General features: G+C 34.6%; 2 protein-coding genes across 3 annotated transcripts; one reads left to right on the top strand and one right to left on the bottom strand.

The window, feature by feature from the left end:
- Nucleotides 1–723: 723 nt before the first annotated feature.
- LOC132602047 (LEAF RUST 10 DISEASE-RESISTANCE LOCUS RECEPTOR-LIKE PROTEIN KINASE-like 1.4) lies at nucleotides 724–2981 on the bottom strand. Its single transcript, XM_060315070.1, has 5 exons — nucleotides 2677–2981; nucleotides 1721–1961; nucleotides 1487–1628; nucleotides 1273–1394; nucleotides 724–1177 (listed from the first exon to the last, which is right to left on the bottom strand). The coding sequence occupies exons 1-5, from the start codon at nucleotides 2853–2855 to the stop codon at nucleotides 1022–1024; spliced, it is 840 nt and encodes a 279-aa protein (XP_060171053.1). The 5' UTR covers nucleotides 2856–2981; the 3' UTR covers nucleotides 724–1021.
- A 5284-nt stretch (nucleotides 2982–8265) lies between these two features.
- LOC132602883 (protein FLX-like 4) lies at nucleotides 8266–14889 on the top strand. 2 transcript variants are annotated; one of them, XM_060315675.1, is made up of 5 exons: nucleotides 8353–8414; nucleotides 10202–10265; nucleotides 12340–12920; nucleotides 14100–14239; nucleotides 14320–14889. In XM_060315675.1, exons 3-5 carry the CDS (start codon nucleotides 12415–12417, stop codon nucleotides 14556–14558), a joined length of 885 nt encoding a protein of 294 aa, XP_060171658.1. In that variant the 5' UTR covers nucleotides 8353–8414; nucleotides 10202–10265; nucleotides 12340–12414; the 3' UTR covers nucleotides 14559–14889. The 2 variants fall into 2 exon arrangements, with proteins under 2 accessions (XP_060171657.1, XP_060171658.1); XM_060315674.1 differs by lacking the exon at nucleotides 10202–10265 and having other exon boundaries at nucleotides 8266–8414.
- The last annotated feature ends 1802 nt before the right edge of the window (nucleotides 14890–16691 follow it).

Below are 16691 nucleotides of genomic sequence, written 5' to 3'. Positions count from 1 at the left end.
TTTTCAAAACATCTAAAGCATACTTCATAGTTGGTCTATTGTCTGCTTCGAGATCCATGCAGTCGTATATAAGCTGTGAGATCTTAGCTGCCGTTTCAGGATCAACTTCTTTGAAGCTTTCATCGACCAAACTTTCTTTGCCAAGTTCAGACGGATGTAAAATTGCATACTCAAGGTCCTTTTTGGCTATCAGCTCCAGCAGCAGGAGACCAAATATAAAAACATCAGATTTCATCGTCGGCTTACCTGTACTGATACAGAAAAAATAACATAAACTGCTTCTACTACAGAAAAGAAGACAAATTATGTATAAAATAAAAAAAATGCATATAATACTAACAACAAATACAATGAAATTTACTCGAGCCAAAATTCTTAATTCATACTTATTTTCATTAGCGCTTTTCTGTTTCAGCCAAAAACCTAGAAATATGAGGTTATTGGCAGAGTCAACTGAGGATTAATGCAGGGTATGTATAGGAACAAGGCATCACAAGACGTCTTCAGTAAAAATTGAAAGAAAACGTTATCAGAACTTAGTATTTATCCGGGATATAACGAACCACAACCAACATCAACTTGTAACTTGCAAGAGAGACAAGATGCTAGGGATGAAATGAAGGAAGCTTCAATATGGAGTAATGGAAATCACCGAAGAAAAACAATGGTGCTAGGACTCTTCAAAAATGTCCACGCGTGCGTGACGCACGGATCCTCCAAAAGTAGTGCATTTTTTATCTAACATGGTGGCTGCAACAATTTTTGGAGAGTCCGAGCAACATAGAAGTAGTATTTTATGACATCGGGAATCAAGGATGCAAGAAATCAGATCATAAGGACGTTAGACAATTGCTCCTCGATGACTCAAGTAACAAATATATTTTCATGCTTACGTTTTGCATAGCGATTTTAACAACTAGACCTAACTTGCACTACTAAGGTATTCAGGAGAAAAGAAAAGAAAAAAAAATACAAAATGATGAAAAGAAAAATGGTGGGCTCTAATTGAGGAAACCTAGACCTAAAAAAACACAGTAAACATCATAGATGAAGAAACGTGAGCAAACATGCCTGTGTCTGGAGCTCCTCGGCAGACAAAAAATTTAAGAGGAATTTCAGAATTCCCGTCCACGTGATTAGAAACGGAACCAAAGTCAAATACTTTTATATTCATTTCCTGCACCCAAAGCAATGCAATAACTCGTAAAAAATGTTCAAATATTTTAAAGAGAAATAGGAAGTAGAGAACACGAACAAGGGCCCAAACTCAACCTCATCTATCATAATGCATGATAAATTAATACTGCCAACTACAACCCCCTTTTCATGCAACCATACAAAGAGATCTGCAAGTTGAATTGCCACGTTTATCCGGTTGTCCCACCCAAAGTCATCTAACAAACAAGGGGAAAAAAAGAAAGTAAAAGAGTATGTTAAAAAGTACAGCAAAGTCACAGTGAATAATAGTCTGAGATGACTTAAATACCAGTAGGAAGCACATCAGACAAGACTCTGGTAAATTTTCCATCATAGACAGCTGCAAGCCTTGTGTCACAACAGAATGTTGACAATTTTGCCAAATTTGGATGCGTATTTGCATTTTTGTTTGTGAATAATTCAATCTCATTCTACAAAAGAACCGTTGACATCATTCAGCACAAGAACAAAAAGGAAAAAAAAAATAGAAACCAAATTCAGCCATATAAAATAGCAAACATACACAAAAATAATATGGACGGTAACTCTGTATAGGTCTGTAAGGAAGGACAAAATCCCATGTCTTAACAAATGCTGATCGTTTTTCAGATCCTTCACCAACAGTGCCATGGAACAATCTTCCGTGGAGAGTCTTCCGGATAAATCTATCACTATCCTGGTTGAAATCAGTAATCTGTTGCAACTCGGAGTGGCTGCAAAGCCTCACCCCACCAACCATCCTTGTCTCAATTTGGAAGTTGAAGCTGCATGCATTTTGGCAAATAGACAAGATCAAAACAAGTGTAACCACATCATCCCAAGCAAGTTTGTTTGATTTAGGTACACAATTTTACTTGAATAGCAAGGGCCGAACAATTATCATCAATCTTGTCAAAGGTAAAATAACATCAAACAACCTTTTGTTTTCGATTATAATTTTGAATTCCTAATCACTACTGTTTGTTTGGATAGTTGTTACGTATTGTTTCATAATATATCGTATTATGTTGTATTGTAACGTAATCGTACTGTATTGTTTAGATGTTTGGATATATTGTATCTTTTCCCATCGTTACATAATTTTAGACATCAACATGTTGAAGAACCTACAAGAAAAGTAGGGTACAGTGTAGAGCTAGGTATATATGATGAGGGATAAAATATGATTCTTAGATATAAAAGTAAAGAGAAAATGAGAAAAAATAAATAAGGTAAATATGCGATAACACCAAATAAGTTTTTCATTGTTACGAAATTATGGATTTTAACGATACGATACAATAAAATTAAACAAGCATTGTATTTAACTAACAACACAATACAATACAACAGTGTAGAGCTATCATACACAGGTATAAAATATGAAGTAATGACAAAATGAAAAAAATAAGGTTACGATAACAAACATTGTATATAATACAATACAACAGGGAACACCCATCCAACATATAGTAGAACGTAGAACATGCATTCATTCACCTTATGTATTCTTGGCAAAAGCGATCAAAATTGTCTAGCATTTTGAGGTGCCTGCATTCAAGAAGCTTCACAGGGGCACGCCAATCAGGAGACTCATCATAGTTGAAAGATTGGTAATGATATGGACAATATCCCCATTCGTGAAGCTTCTTTCGGATCATCTCAATGCCACCCTCCATCTCATACGACCAATTTTGGGGAAACAGGAAACAAATGGGCGGGGGTGCTTTAAGATATAGCCGATGTTCATAAAGTTTTGAAAGCAGAGGCACTTTAACAACAGTCCTTAGTAGTTTATTGAGTTTATTTCTTGTATGGTCATTGGTCACTCAAGTTTTTTTATAAAAGTTTTTATTTTATTTTATTTAAGATAACAAAAATTTTCAAGTATTACTATTTTTCTCAAAAAACATCTAAATATCTCAAAGGTCTCCTTCTCTCCTAGTTGGCATGTCATGTCGCTAAAGCCTCCCCCCCCCCCCCCCCCTTTTTTTTTTTTTTTTAATTTTACTTATAAACATAATTAACTCATTTAATCAAGTTCATAGTTTATATTCAATCAAATATGACCCAGAAGGAACGAACTATCATGCAATCCAAATAAATTAGAATTAAAAGGATAAAAAATTTAAATCTGTAGATAAGTTTTAAAAATTAAAAAAAAAAATGAATTTGAGTTACTTTAGAGCTTTAATTTAATATATTGATAGATATTAACATGAAAAGTTGGAATATCGAAATCATAACATGAAATAAATTAAGAATAAATTATATTTCATATAAGACTAATAGTATAATATTTCAAAATAAAAAATAAGAGTAATAATATAATTTTATAAGATAAAGTATTATAGTAATGAAAACTCTATTTCCTTTGCATGAGAAATAAAAAGATCCCAATGGTATAGAGATGGATATCCCAAAAACACACTACATATATAAGAACAAATAACTAAAATTAAAGAGGAAAATTTTACAATAACTTTATTTTTAAAAAATATATGATTTAATTAGATTTTTTAAAATTTAACCCAAAACGAATGTAACCTTTGTATTATTTGTATAGTTCTATTTTAATGCGGAAAGAATATGTCGTTTATGAAAAAAAATGTTATTTGAATAGAAATATTAAATCACTTGAATTTTAATTTAAATTGAAAGATAATATATTTGAATCGAGATTAAAAAAATAGATTTAAAAAAAGTGGCTTAATAGAATATATGTGTAACACCTCAGACCTTTAACTTAAGCTTTGACCATAATTCTAGACTTAGAAAACCAGATAAAGAATGTAATGGGAATTTTCTCTTCAGCTGTCAGATGGGGATTTACGCTCCAGAATACAAACCATATTTCAGTATACGGTCCGTATTTCAAGTCACAATTTGGCATCAAAATCACTGTGCATTTTGAAATTTGGCTTGCGGAATTTATATTGTTGAATACGGACCGTATTTTGGTTTACAGCCCGTAAATTATGATCATATTTGAGGAGGAAAATAAAGCAATGTTTCTGTTTTGAAATGTGTTAAATTACGGTCCAGGTTTACGGACCATAATTCAGAATACGGACCGTATTTTGGTCCTTATTTCCCAACCCGCACCAGAACCTATAAATACCGAGTTTCAGTTCTAATTATTATTTTTACAAGTCACCCTAGAATGACTTGTTCCTTTCTTCCATCACCAAGAACACCAAGATAAGTCAATTCTAATTATCCCAAGTGAATTCTAACATAAGATTACGAACATTAAGCATGAATCCAATGTTCTTAACCTAGGGTTTTCAAGAAAACCCATTTAAGGGTTCATGACTTAGGCTTTTGGGATCTTCTCAATTTCATACCAGTAGTTACAAGACTTGGAGCGTATACAGGTATGTAAGGCTAACAATCTACGTTAGGGAATGTTCATGATTCTCCCTACGTCTCATTCTTCATACTTATCAGTAATTTGACTCAGAATACAGTTTAGCCCTAGTTTCATGATATGTTGTAGAACTGTTATCTTCTAGGGTTTTCAGTTACAGAATTCGTTCATGGTTGTCAATTTGAATATCATGAACTCATCACGTGATCTTTTTAGACTTATGTATTGTTACCACATGAGTCTTGGTCTAGAAATTCAGTATGCTCAGAAACAGTCAATGTTTTCAGTTCAGTCCAGCATGTCTAATTCAGTTAAGTATTGTTCATTGTTGTTATGGTGCTCTCGTTTAGCTGTGATTGAAACTGCGTTCGGGTATTCTCCATCGATTCTAACCTTTTTCCCATATCAACGATGAACGCTGCTAGTTGGTCACGAACAATTCAGATTTCGTCTTGTATTCCTTGTAACTCTGGTGGTGTCATCGTAATCTGGTCAAGTGCTGGATCGGTTTACTCTGATACCATTTGTAACAAGAGAAGAGATTATTTTTTTGTTACAATTTGCAGAAGAAAGAGAGAAGAGAAGAGAAGATTTGGCTGCATAGTTTCTTAATTGATTCATTTCAATATAGAATACGACGGATATAAAGAAAATACAGCTGACACTGGATCGCATTCATAACTGAATTAAGGACTATACTACAATTATTTGGTAACTAACTTAAGGACTTATAAGCAAACTACTAAAAGAAACATAACTAGACTTGGGGGACTTAAACGACTTATTTAATACTTAAACTTAATTCATCACAATTACACAATTGTGACACAGACCAAAAGTATTCGGAATAAATAAAGGGTTTACGCTTTACAATATTGTATTGTATAGTATCGTAATATATTGTACAGTTAGTTGGTTAAAGTTATACATGTATTAGTAATACATGGGTTAATTATGAGAGAATTTATGTATTATTTTATGTGAGGATTAGTTATGCAGATTGCAGGGTTTAGTTATTCATGTATTAGTTAATCCATCTTTTATCCGGCGTAAAATTATATATAGGTTCTCTCATAACTTATACATGTATTAGTTATGCGGGTTTCTAAATTGCAAACCAAGCACTTTATTAATTTTATACATGACTAACTTACCTCCTAATTAGCTATCAAATATGGTATAACTTATGCAAGAAGAGATAAAAAATTGGCTAAGTCTAGAAGCTCACGACCTCACCGAACGAGGTCCAAGTCAAGCAAACTCTTCGCTATAGAGCTCCCTCAGTGAGACATGATTGAAGATGGGAAAATTTCACCAAGTACGGGATTCCACAAAGCCTCATTGGGCAAAGCCCATAGCGAGCACTGAGCTCGCTGTGGAGCTCTCTTCTGCCGACGTGAAATATGGGCTAAGTCCTAGACGGTTTTGGATGGGCCTTGGAGGATTTATCCTAATACTATAAATAGACTCTTTGCACGATTTTTACAGAACTTTTGACCTAGAGAGAGCTTAAGCAGCGGTGGAGCTCAGGGTCATTGGATTTTACCTTTTTTTATATGTAACACTCATTTTTACGTTTTTATTTGGATGATATGTTGTTTTTCCTCCATGTATACGTGGAGATAAACTCTTTAGTTCTAGGGTTTTGGCCCAAACATGAATGTTGATGTTTGATTATCGTTTATATCTATTGGTTTTTAATCTTTGGGTTATTTATTTATTCTTGATCCTTATTGTTTGATTATTTGACAAAATAGTTGAGTACTATATGTGGCTCGTTAATTGGACTTGAGAAAGGAAATTGTGTAATTAATAAGAATAAGTAGAGCTTGTTCGTGAACCCTAGTTAGGAGATCGTTTCGCTAATGAGGATAGAAATATACCCTTTAGTCTCGCTTAGTTGAATATGGAGATTTAAATGCGTTCTTGCTATTTTCTGATTACCATAGAAATATAGGTGTTAGAGTAGTTAGAATAGACTTGTGAGCAATTCGAGAGCTCATAAAGTTAATATCAACCCGTAAATTAGTAACTCAGGGAAATCAATATATAGGTGTGTGATTGGCATACTCAACTGGATTGTTAGTTGTCATAGCCCTCTTTCTTGGTTGAAGTTCATTATTTGTTTTCTTCTATTTTTAATTAATTTAGACTCACAATTTTTTGGTTTACTTCTTGTATAGATAATTGAGATCGTTAGGCCCCCTGTGAATCCGTAAATCTGAGGAGCATGCCGCAACAAAAGGATGGTCCCCTATGTATTTCATTTTTTCCTTAAGGGTTTAATTAAGTAAATAGTTAAGTACAAGCTTCTCTGAACACTCGATTCTCAATCATTTTATTACATCTACGACCACGTATACTTGCGAGTGCTTTTGAGAGCAACAATATATCTCCTAACGAGCTACCAAATGACCTTGTCTTTATGAAGCGAAACCGGAGAAGATGAAAATGTGAAACAAATGACCTTGTCTTTTTTTTTATTATTATTTATTTATTACATAGGGGTAGAGGAAGGGGAAACGAGGGAGAGAATTACAATATGAGGAATAGAACCCTCATCAACAAAGTAAAAGTTCAGTAGCCAACCAACTTGAAATTTATCTCTTATTCTTTTTAGAGGGACCAAATTTACAAATTAAAGAAAATGTGACTGAAAATGAATACAAAAATATTGTACTTTTTGTGATATTTCCCCCTTCAGATATCTTTTTCATCTCCTTTATACCCCTTTGGCAATTTCGCGTCTGTGATTGAAAATTTTATTAATACAAAGATATGATCTTTTTCTCTTCTTCTCTTCTGGGTATGTTTTAATTTGATGAAAAATCTTCAATTTTGCCAAGCATTGTCAATGAACTATCCGACATCTTTCCTTTTTAGTATATCAAAAAAAGAATAAAATCTTTTTTATAATAATATAACTTTAAAATTTCCATTTTACTCTTAGCGAAATAATTTATAGCCATACAAATGACTTTCTTGGAGAAAAAATTTAAAAAATCTTCCTTTCTCTCTTAAAAGTTGTACCTAATCAAACCCCTTCACGTACATTTGGACGAAGGAAATAGTAAATAACGCATATAATCTCCAAAGATTCAGAAGAAAAAGAATTAAAAATGCATCTGACTATTCATTGAAGGTTAGATATCATAGAGTATCAAAATTGAAATTTGTCCAATATCTAGGGGACTAAAAGTGCAAACTTCCCGAAAAGCAACTAAAAATGTTACAAACATATTTTAGACCATATGTTTCAAAAATCTTCTTTTCTACCTTAATAGTTGTACCTAGTCAAACCACTTCACATACATTTGGACGGAGGGGAATAGTAAATAACGCATATAATCTCCAAAGATTCACAAGAAAAGGAATTAAAAATGCATCTTACTATTTATCGAAGTTTAAATATACTTAGAGCCTGTTTGGATGGGCTTATGCCTATAAGCTGCAAACAGCAAACAGCTTATAAGCTAAAAAAAATAAGTTGGGGTAGTCTAACTTATTTTTTTTGGCTTACAGGCTGCTTTAGATAAGCTAAGTCAAATGGACCAAATTATTTTTTTAAGCTTATTTTAAGCACAAAATGACTTTAAGCTGGCCAGCCAAACACTCAAAAAAACTGAAAACAGCTTATAAGTAACTTATAAGCCAATCCAAACGAGCTCTTAATTAGATGCAACTTATAAGCCAATCCAAACGCGCTCTTAATTAGATATCAAAGAATATCAAAATTGAAATTTGTCCATATCTTAGGGACTAAAAGTGCAAACCTCCCAAAAAGTAACAAAAAATGCATATATGTCCTTGAGACTATTCTATTTTCAAGAAAATCACAATCCTTAACGGGCTATATGTTAATACAAAGGTATGATCTTTTTCTCTTTTTCTTCTTTGGGTATGCTTTAATTTGATGAAAAATCTTTAATGTAAAGGTTGTTTTTACCTTCTAATTCGTTCTTGTTGAATTGGTTTTTTTTTTTTTTTTTTTTTAATTAGTTTAAAGGGAGATGAAATTGTTTACTGATTTAAGGAAGTGATTAAGTAATGTTAAAATGTTTCTAGTATGGATGTATAGCTATTGCTGCTTACTGCCTAGTGGAGTAAAAATTCAATTTTGGCCCTTGGTTTGCTTATTTGTTTATGCCCTTTTTGATTCTTGATTTTTTGTTAAGTTCTCTGTGTGTTTCCTTATTTTTTTTTTTTAATGACATGGGAACCCGTGTCCGCTACCCTTCGGGTGCGCACAGGGTAAACCCATAAGTTCTCTGTGTTTTGTATTGACCCTTTTGGGATTTCAACCTGAAAAGATTTGTTTTTAGATAACCGCGGTGTCTAGGCCAGTTTGGGTGCACCTCGACTATTCCATAGGTACCTGCTAACTCCCGCCAATGCAGGTACCGGATAACTCTGTCCACCAAGACTTGGTCAACTGAGCAGAAATCACCTAGTGTTTTTGTCTTTGCTGGGGATTTGGACTTGAGACGTTATGAGTCTCAACCTTTGTTGCTCGGACTCTTCAAAAATGTCGACGGGTGAGTGGCGGATCCTCCAAAAGTAGTGCATTTTTTGGAGGATCCGACACAAGTGCGGCAACAATTTTGAAGAGGCCAAGCAACTTAGGTCTCAACCCACTCATTAACCACTAAGCTATACTCATGAGTGCACCCTGAAAAGGTTTGTATCATGTGTTTGGGGGTTGGCAGGTTATGAACAGCCTGCAAGAAGAAAAACGTGGGTGGTCGGGGGGGGGGGGGGGGGGGTTGTTGTTAGAGGCGGATGTAGCATAACGACATCGAGTTCATCTGAACCCAGTACTTTTGACGCATAGCATAAATTTATATGGAAAATGTATGAATATTGTAACAAATACTAGTAGATATGAACCCATAACTTTAACGATATAATGAGTTCAATGCTAAAAACGTTAAATGCTGAATCCATAAAACTGGTTATTGTAGTTGGTGGGGTTGAGTGTTTTCTTTTGGAAAGTCATAGTGGAGGCAATGCTAGTAAGTTTAAGAATTTGTGATGCACATTAAGTTTTTGTTTCCTGAAATAGGAAATCCGTGCTAGTGGTTTTATCGTCCTGATAGATTAAAGAAAGTTTGCTCCGTAGATCTCCTGGTCTGGAAGAATATGCGGTGATTGTTAGTCTTTGATCAAACTATTGCTGTATGGAGCTGTAAAGCTTGGAGGGATTGAATTATATGAGGATTAACAACTTTACGAAAGGATTAATTAGAAGCAAAGACCATAATGTTGTTGTCAAAATGGATGTATTAGAATCTTTCTTGAATTGCTAGAGATGATACAATAGAAATTATGGCGAAAGCTTTTCTTATTAAAGCCCAAATGAGTGTAGAAAGATAAAGGCTAGAAAGAAAACTTGCTTTTCTTTTCCTCCGCCAGGCATAGGCATTGTTGTGGCTCAATTAGGAAAGCAACTGGATTATCATAGTTATTTGAAGTTGAAATTAGTGTCATGAATTAGCGTAGAGGAACATGTTCGAAGAGTAATGGAAGGTGACCAGAACATTGACACATTTCTTAGAAGAAGCTCTATATGAAATTTGCAGCATATTTGCTGAATTCACAAATCTTTGAAATTTTGAAAGGTTGACTCTCACTTGTTTTTATAACTGTGGTGTCCAGATCAGGTTGTGCGCACTTCGACTTCCACGGAGTACCTGCTACCTTCCACCAGCACAGTTGTTAGGTAATTCTGTCCACCAAGGCTTGAACAAATGAGAAGAAATGACTTAATGTTCTTGCCACGCTAGGATTTGAACCAGAAACCTCATGGTTCTCAACCCATTTTATTTACGATTCGGCCACATCCTTACCAACTTCGACTAATTCTACGGAGTACCTGCTACCTCCCACTTTGTTTTTCTTCTCCCTAATGATTTTCTTTTTACCCATTTCTACTTGAAAAAGTATGTTCTCTTTTATGTGAACGCACTTTTCCTACCTTCAATCTCTTCTAATTTACATTCTCTTCTAATTTACATCCTACTTCAATTTCACTGATTCCTTCCCTGCCTCTAGAAATCTGCATCCTCTTTTCACTGTTTAACAATCCCCTCTCCCGCGCCGAGGAAAAACACTCACATACAATGAGGCAAATGAGAAAAAAATAGAGACTAGAAACCCACCATTTAACTGAAAAGGGAAAAAAGATCTGTCACTTCTTCCCCCTTCTTTGCCGCAGGAGAAATAGACCAAATAGCTGTAAAAAATTGCCTAGGTACCCTTTTCCAGCCAAATTATACTATTGGAGACTAGTTAGTCAATGTTAACAGTGGACGTTAGCTAAGCGAATGCTGGTAAAAGGCGCAAACAACAGATATTTCTCTTTATGTATAGATTTGGTTTAATGTGGGTCATTTGAATGTAGTAGCACTAAGTGAATGTTGCTTCACATTTCTGGAATGAATTTGGTTGGTTTTTCCCGAATGGCCGCGCTAAAATGTTTTAAAGGTGAGAATGGCTCTTTAATGTACAAGTATGAAAAACTTGGTTGCCTACTTGCTCGTTTTCCCTCGTGTTTAAAACTGGACAATATTTGCTACACTGAAATTGATTCTACAATATTGCTTGAACAATTGATTCAACTTATAAAGGACATGATCCTAGATAGAAAAGTGTGGAGGTTGAGGATTAGGGTAAAAGGGTAGTAGGTAGTCGGGTGATGTCGCACTGTAGGTGAGAGAGTTAGGGGTTAGCCCCCTCTACACGTATTCTCAGTAGTAGTAGTATTTAGTAATCGTATAATTGTGTATTCTTCGATGTGTACCACTAACTATTGCGCTTTTTCTTTGCATCTTGCTCTTTTGCTGTCATATTTTTCTTTTTGTCTGCATCGAATTCCTTTTCCTTTTCTTTTATGTTCCTTTCTTTACTTGAATTTTCTTTCCTTTCGAACCAAGGGTCTTTCGGAAACAACCTCTCTGCCCCACAAAGGTAGAGCAAGGTCTGCATACATCCTACTCCCCAGACCCCACTTGTGGGATTACACGGGTATGTTGTTGTTGTAATTTGTCAGGTGAAGACCTGCCAAGTGACTGTACATCTGTCTTCTTCTCTTGCTCAACAAAAAATTTGAAGGTTGTGAAGAAAAACCACATTGTTTACGGAATAGCTAACCTTTTGATCTGATTCTCTGTAACTTAGCTACAGCTTCTCCTTGCCTGCCAAGTCGTGCTCGTTTTCTGTTCTAAAATGGTTGAATTGGAATGAAACACATAACTGGTGTGATTAATAGTACAACTAGAATTAGCACCCTAGGGTGTGGCCTAGTGGTCAACGAAGTTGGTTGAGAACCATGAGATCTCAAGTTCAAACCCCAACAGTGACAAAAACACTAGGCGTTCTTCTCAAAATGTCCAAGCCTTGGAGTCTTGAACAGAGTTAACGGGGTACCTGTGTTGGTGGAGAGGTAGGAAATACCTCGTGGAATTAGTCAAGGGGAGTGCAAGTTGGCCCAGGCACCACGTTTATCCAAAAAAAAAATAGTACAACTAAAGTTCTAAAAGGTGCATGTAATCATTGGATGTCTTAATCTGCTTAATTTTTCTACAACCCTAGAAGTACACTGTTTTAGTTCTATTACCCAAAGTTAAAATGTTAACTGATGTGTTATGATCTCGATCTTCCCAAATTAGCATTGCTTACCTTTTACGATTCATTGTGCGAAACTTAAGCTCCTAGCCTAAAATTGTTAAGCTGCAGTTATTTTTTTAAAAAAAATTAGCAGCAGTTTTTTATAGTTTATTTTCTCTCCAAAGCAGGTAAACACTTCCTAATTATTGAAACTTTGAAACAAGTATTGGCCCCTTTTAGTTCTGGGGCCTAGTGAAGAATAGATGGCTTCCAGAAGACAAGTACCGGCATCATATGGACGGTCACTACAAGCTCCGGGGATGGCGCTTCAGGAAGAATTGCAAGCTGGCCGCCGCCGCATTGATCCACGTGCTCAGGCTGCAGAGCTAGAGCAACTTGCTGGAGACCATCATCGGTTGGCAGCAACATATGTTGCCTTAAAGCAGGATCTTTCTGCTGCTCATCGAGAAGTAGAGAAACTCAAAGAACATATAAGAAGTAGTCGAACGGAAAGTGACATCCAGATCCGGTTGTTGCTTGACAAGATTGCTAAGATGGATCAGGTGGACCTAAGAACCGTTGAGAGTTTGAGGAAGGATGTGGAAGAGGCCCATTTGGAGGCACGAGAATTGGTAACAGCTAATATGGAACTGAGCGGGAAAATACATCACGTTATGCAGGAATTGGAAAAAGCTCGTGCAGATGTCAAGAAGCTTCCTGAGATGCATACTGAACTTGATACTTTAAAGAAAGACCACCAGAAGCTGCGGTAAGTCGAAGCTTGCTTTTTTTTACCACTACTATTTACTCCCTCTATCGGAAATAGCCTATCTACCTGCCAAGGTAGGGGTAAGGTCTGCGTACGCTCTACCCTCTCCAGACCCCACGTGTGGGATTACTCTAGGTATGTTGTTGTGGTTGTTGTACTATTTACTCCCTCTGTTTCGATTTCATAGACCTCCATATGCATCCCACATATCTAAGACCTCAAGATTAAAGGGCATTTTGGTACATTGTACATATCCTTAGTTTTAGTTTAAGACCACAAGGTTCAAAAGTCTTCCTTACTATCTTAAACTGTCTGCTAAGTAAAACTAAGACAAACAAATGGAAACGGGGGGAGTAATTTTCTTGACTTGCTGTTTAGGTGGAAGCATGGACAAATTCCTTACCCATCAATTATTACCCTTGAAAGAGTTTCCCCTACTCATTACCCTTGAAAGGGCTTGGTTAGTTTGTCGACGAAGTGTCTGGCTATATATATCAATCAACTATGCCTCAATTCCAAACTAGTCGGGGTCAGCTTTACAAATACTTCGTATACATGTTGCTACCTAGGGGTTCTGTAAAGTTAGAGGGTTCTTTAAATCTTACTAGGGGTTCTGTAAAGTTAGAGGGTTCTTTAAATCTTACACTTACTCCAATCGAATGTACAAGTTTCTAACTCAAATAAAAGGACTTCCTGGAGAACACCGGTTCTAATGTGAGTGCAACAACAATAACTAATTATTGCTCTTGTGGATCATTTGTTTCTCTGTGTTTGCTCTTAACCAAGTCCCCAACGATTTATAGAGATTATAGGTCTTTGAGATACTTTCTCTATGTTATTTTGGGTCTACCTCATCGTGTTTGATCACACTTATTCATTATGGTGTCACACACACCTATTGGGTCTGATGCATATGGAGGTCTATGCAAGACACTCAAACCATCTTAAACGACCTTAGCTCATTTTATCTTCTAAATGCACTACTTGTACACTTTGTTGTTTAATATTTTCCAATCTTGTATGATCATATAACCATCTTGACGTTCACGTTTCTACGATTATTGATATGTCGAATGTCCAAAATTCACTTAAATATAAAATTCACTCTTGGTGGGGCAGGGGTGGACTATCTTGATTGTAAAACCCTCTGGATTGATTTATTTTATTTGGAACATGCAGTAAGACCTTCCAGTATGAAAAAGGTTTAAACATAGAGAAAGTTGAGCAAATGAAACTTATGGAGAGAGACTTGATTGACATGGCCAACGAAGTGGAGAGATTGCGTGCTGAGGTGTTAAATGCCGAGAAAAGAGCTCAAGGTATTATGTATGATAGTTTTTGGCTCCTATTATTCTATTGTTCATATAATATATACTAAGAATATTTTCATGTTCCGTAGGTTTTGATCCTTATGGTCGCCCCTACATTAATTCAGATCCCATGTATCCCGCTCCTCCTATGCATGTAACAGCCCTCGTAGACAGTTATCAGAGACCTCATATTCCAGGGGCGCTTGGTGCTATGGGAGATGGAACGTATCCATATGCTCAGGGCGGATCGGGAACTCCACCTCTCCCTGTTACTGGTGACAATGTTGCATGGGGAGGAAGTCGTGATGCTCCACAAGCCAGGAGCTGAATTTTCTGCTCCGTGTAGTTTTGGTCTGCTTGGATGAGTTGATATGTCACCCAGTTCTGCATAATCCATATAACTTTAATCCAAATTTACTAACGCGATTCTTTTCGTGTATAACTTAAGCGGGTTTTAGTAGCTCTAAATTCTAAGGTAAGATTTGCAAAGCTTGCATAAGATGCTTATGTAGTTTCAAAAGATTATAGCTTCCAACAGAATTGTACATTTTCCAGTATGTGAACTAGTTTTGCCTGCACATCAAAATGGAATGTTCCTTCCATTTTTATACTTGGGAGCCTTTAAGAGGGTTGTTAAGGATGAATGTTTTGCTGTTTTATTGCTCACCAAAATGAACAGTTTGATTTTGGGTCCAGATATTCAATAGGTACTAGCTCTAATTTAAATGTCAATGAAATTATCCAACAAGTTCAAGGGGATGCTTATGTATTTGGTCTTAGTTCTTCTAGACAAACAGATATGATGGACATGGAGTTTTAAATTCTACAAGTGAAATTTCATGATAATATCTTGGAGTTTCACCTGTGAAATTTGAAATTCCGTAACAATGACTATTTTTCGATCACAGGGAATGTCAAGTGACTATTTTTTTGTAATAATAAATACGGGATTTAAATGAATATTGACTTTCTAATTAGATCCCACTTGTGAGATTACACGGGATATGTTGTTATTGTTGTTGTAATTAGATCAAAGAAGTTCTAAAACTTCATAAAAAGAAAGCGAGAAACTCATGGATGAATAATGGCTAAAACCTAAGTCATGAGAGACAAAATTTGAAACATTTTTATGGATGACTTTGTTATATAGATGAACTAGACGGCCTATGCTCGTGCTGCGCACGAGCCCAACACTTTAGATTATAGTGCGTTTATGTGTATGTAGTTATTTTTGAATAGTGATTATATATATATATATATATATATATATATATATATATATATATATATTATGTTCAAAACACGATTAATATAACATTGTAGTTTGTGCTCTGTATCTAAAATTTTATTATATTAATGTTTGCTATGAACACAAAATCGGTAATTTATTAATATTTTTTAAAAGAGAAGACTTGTTTAAAAGGAAACTATTTTCTTCTCTTTGAGATAAAACAATAGCAATATTTAAGCATCAGTTGATACTTTCAATTTTAATTCGATTAATTTAAAGGTGTAAAATACTTATTATTTTTTATCAAATTTTGATTTGGACAATTCTAATTCAAATTATTAAATTAATTTTACATGTTTAAAACTAAACAAAGTAGAAATTGATTTTTTATTTAAACGAAGAAATACTATTTTTTAATTTTTAGTAAATATTCTCGGTTTAGCTCATTTTACTTGTCATGTTGTCTTTTGCATGGTTTTTTAAGAAAACGTCGATTATAATTATAATTTGACTAATTTACCTTATTCATTATTTGATCTGCATTTGATATATTTTTTTTTCGACATTAATTTTTTTTCACATTTATTAGAGTAAGAATAAAAATAAAAAAATAATTAAATTCTATCTTATTTTAAAATATTATATTTATTTTAGTAAACATAACAAATAAATGACATGGCGGAATAGCAAATACAACAATTTAATATCTAGATTAGATCTCAGGCTAATATAAAAAAAAATATGTATGGTTTGACTACTTAACCTTTTGAAGAAAAACAATTTCATGGATTGACACGCACGTGGTAATAAATTCATCATTATTGACTTAATGAGATACATTAGAAATTACATGAATATTGTTTGATTTTTTAATAGGGGGTGCACTTTTTTTTTTGGACATTATTAATTTGCACTATTTTTATGCATATATATATATATATATATATATGTTCAAAACACGATTAGTATAACATTGTAGTTTGTACTCCGTATCTAAAACTTTATTATATTAGTGTTTACTATGAATACAAAGTCTGCACTTTTTTTTTACATTTTTTTTTAATATGGGGTTCATTTTTTTTTTTTTATATTACTTGATTTTGTTAATATGTGATCCACTTTTTTTTTTTTTTTTTATATTGTTTGATGTCGTTTAGTATGAGATCCACCCTTTATGGGGTGCACTTTTTTTTTTTTTTTTGGACATTATTAGTTTGTACTATTTTTATG

Source organism: Lycium barbarum, chromosome 7 (assembly GCF_019175385.1).
Source record: "Lycium barbarum isolate Lr01 chromosome 7, ASM1917538v2, whole genome shotgun sequence".
In the NCBI taxonomy this organism is placed as follows: Eukaryota; Viridiplantae; Streptophyta; class Magnoliopsida; order Solanales; family Solanaceae; genus Lycium; species Lycium barbarum.
Note: the sequence above shows the minus strand (reverse complement) of the source record. Positions and strands in the feature narration are given on the sequence as shown.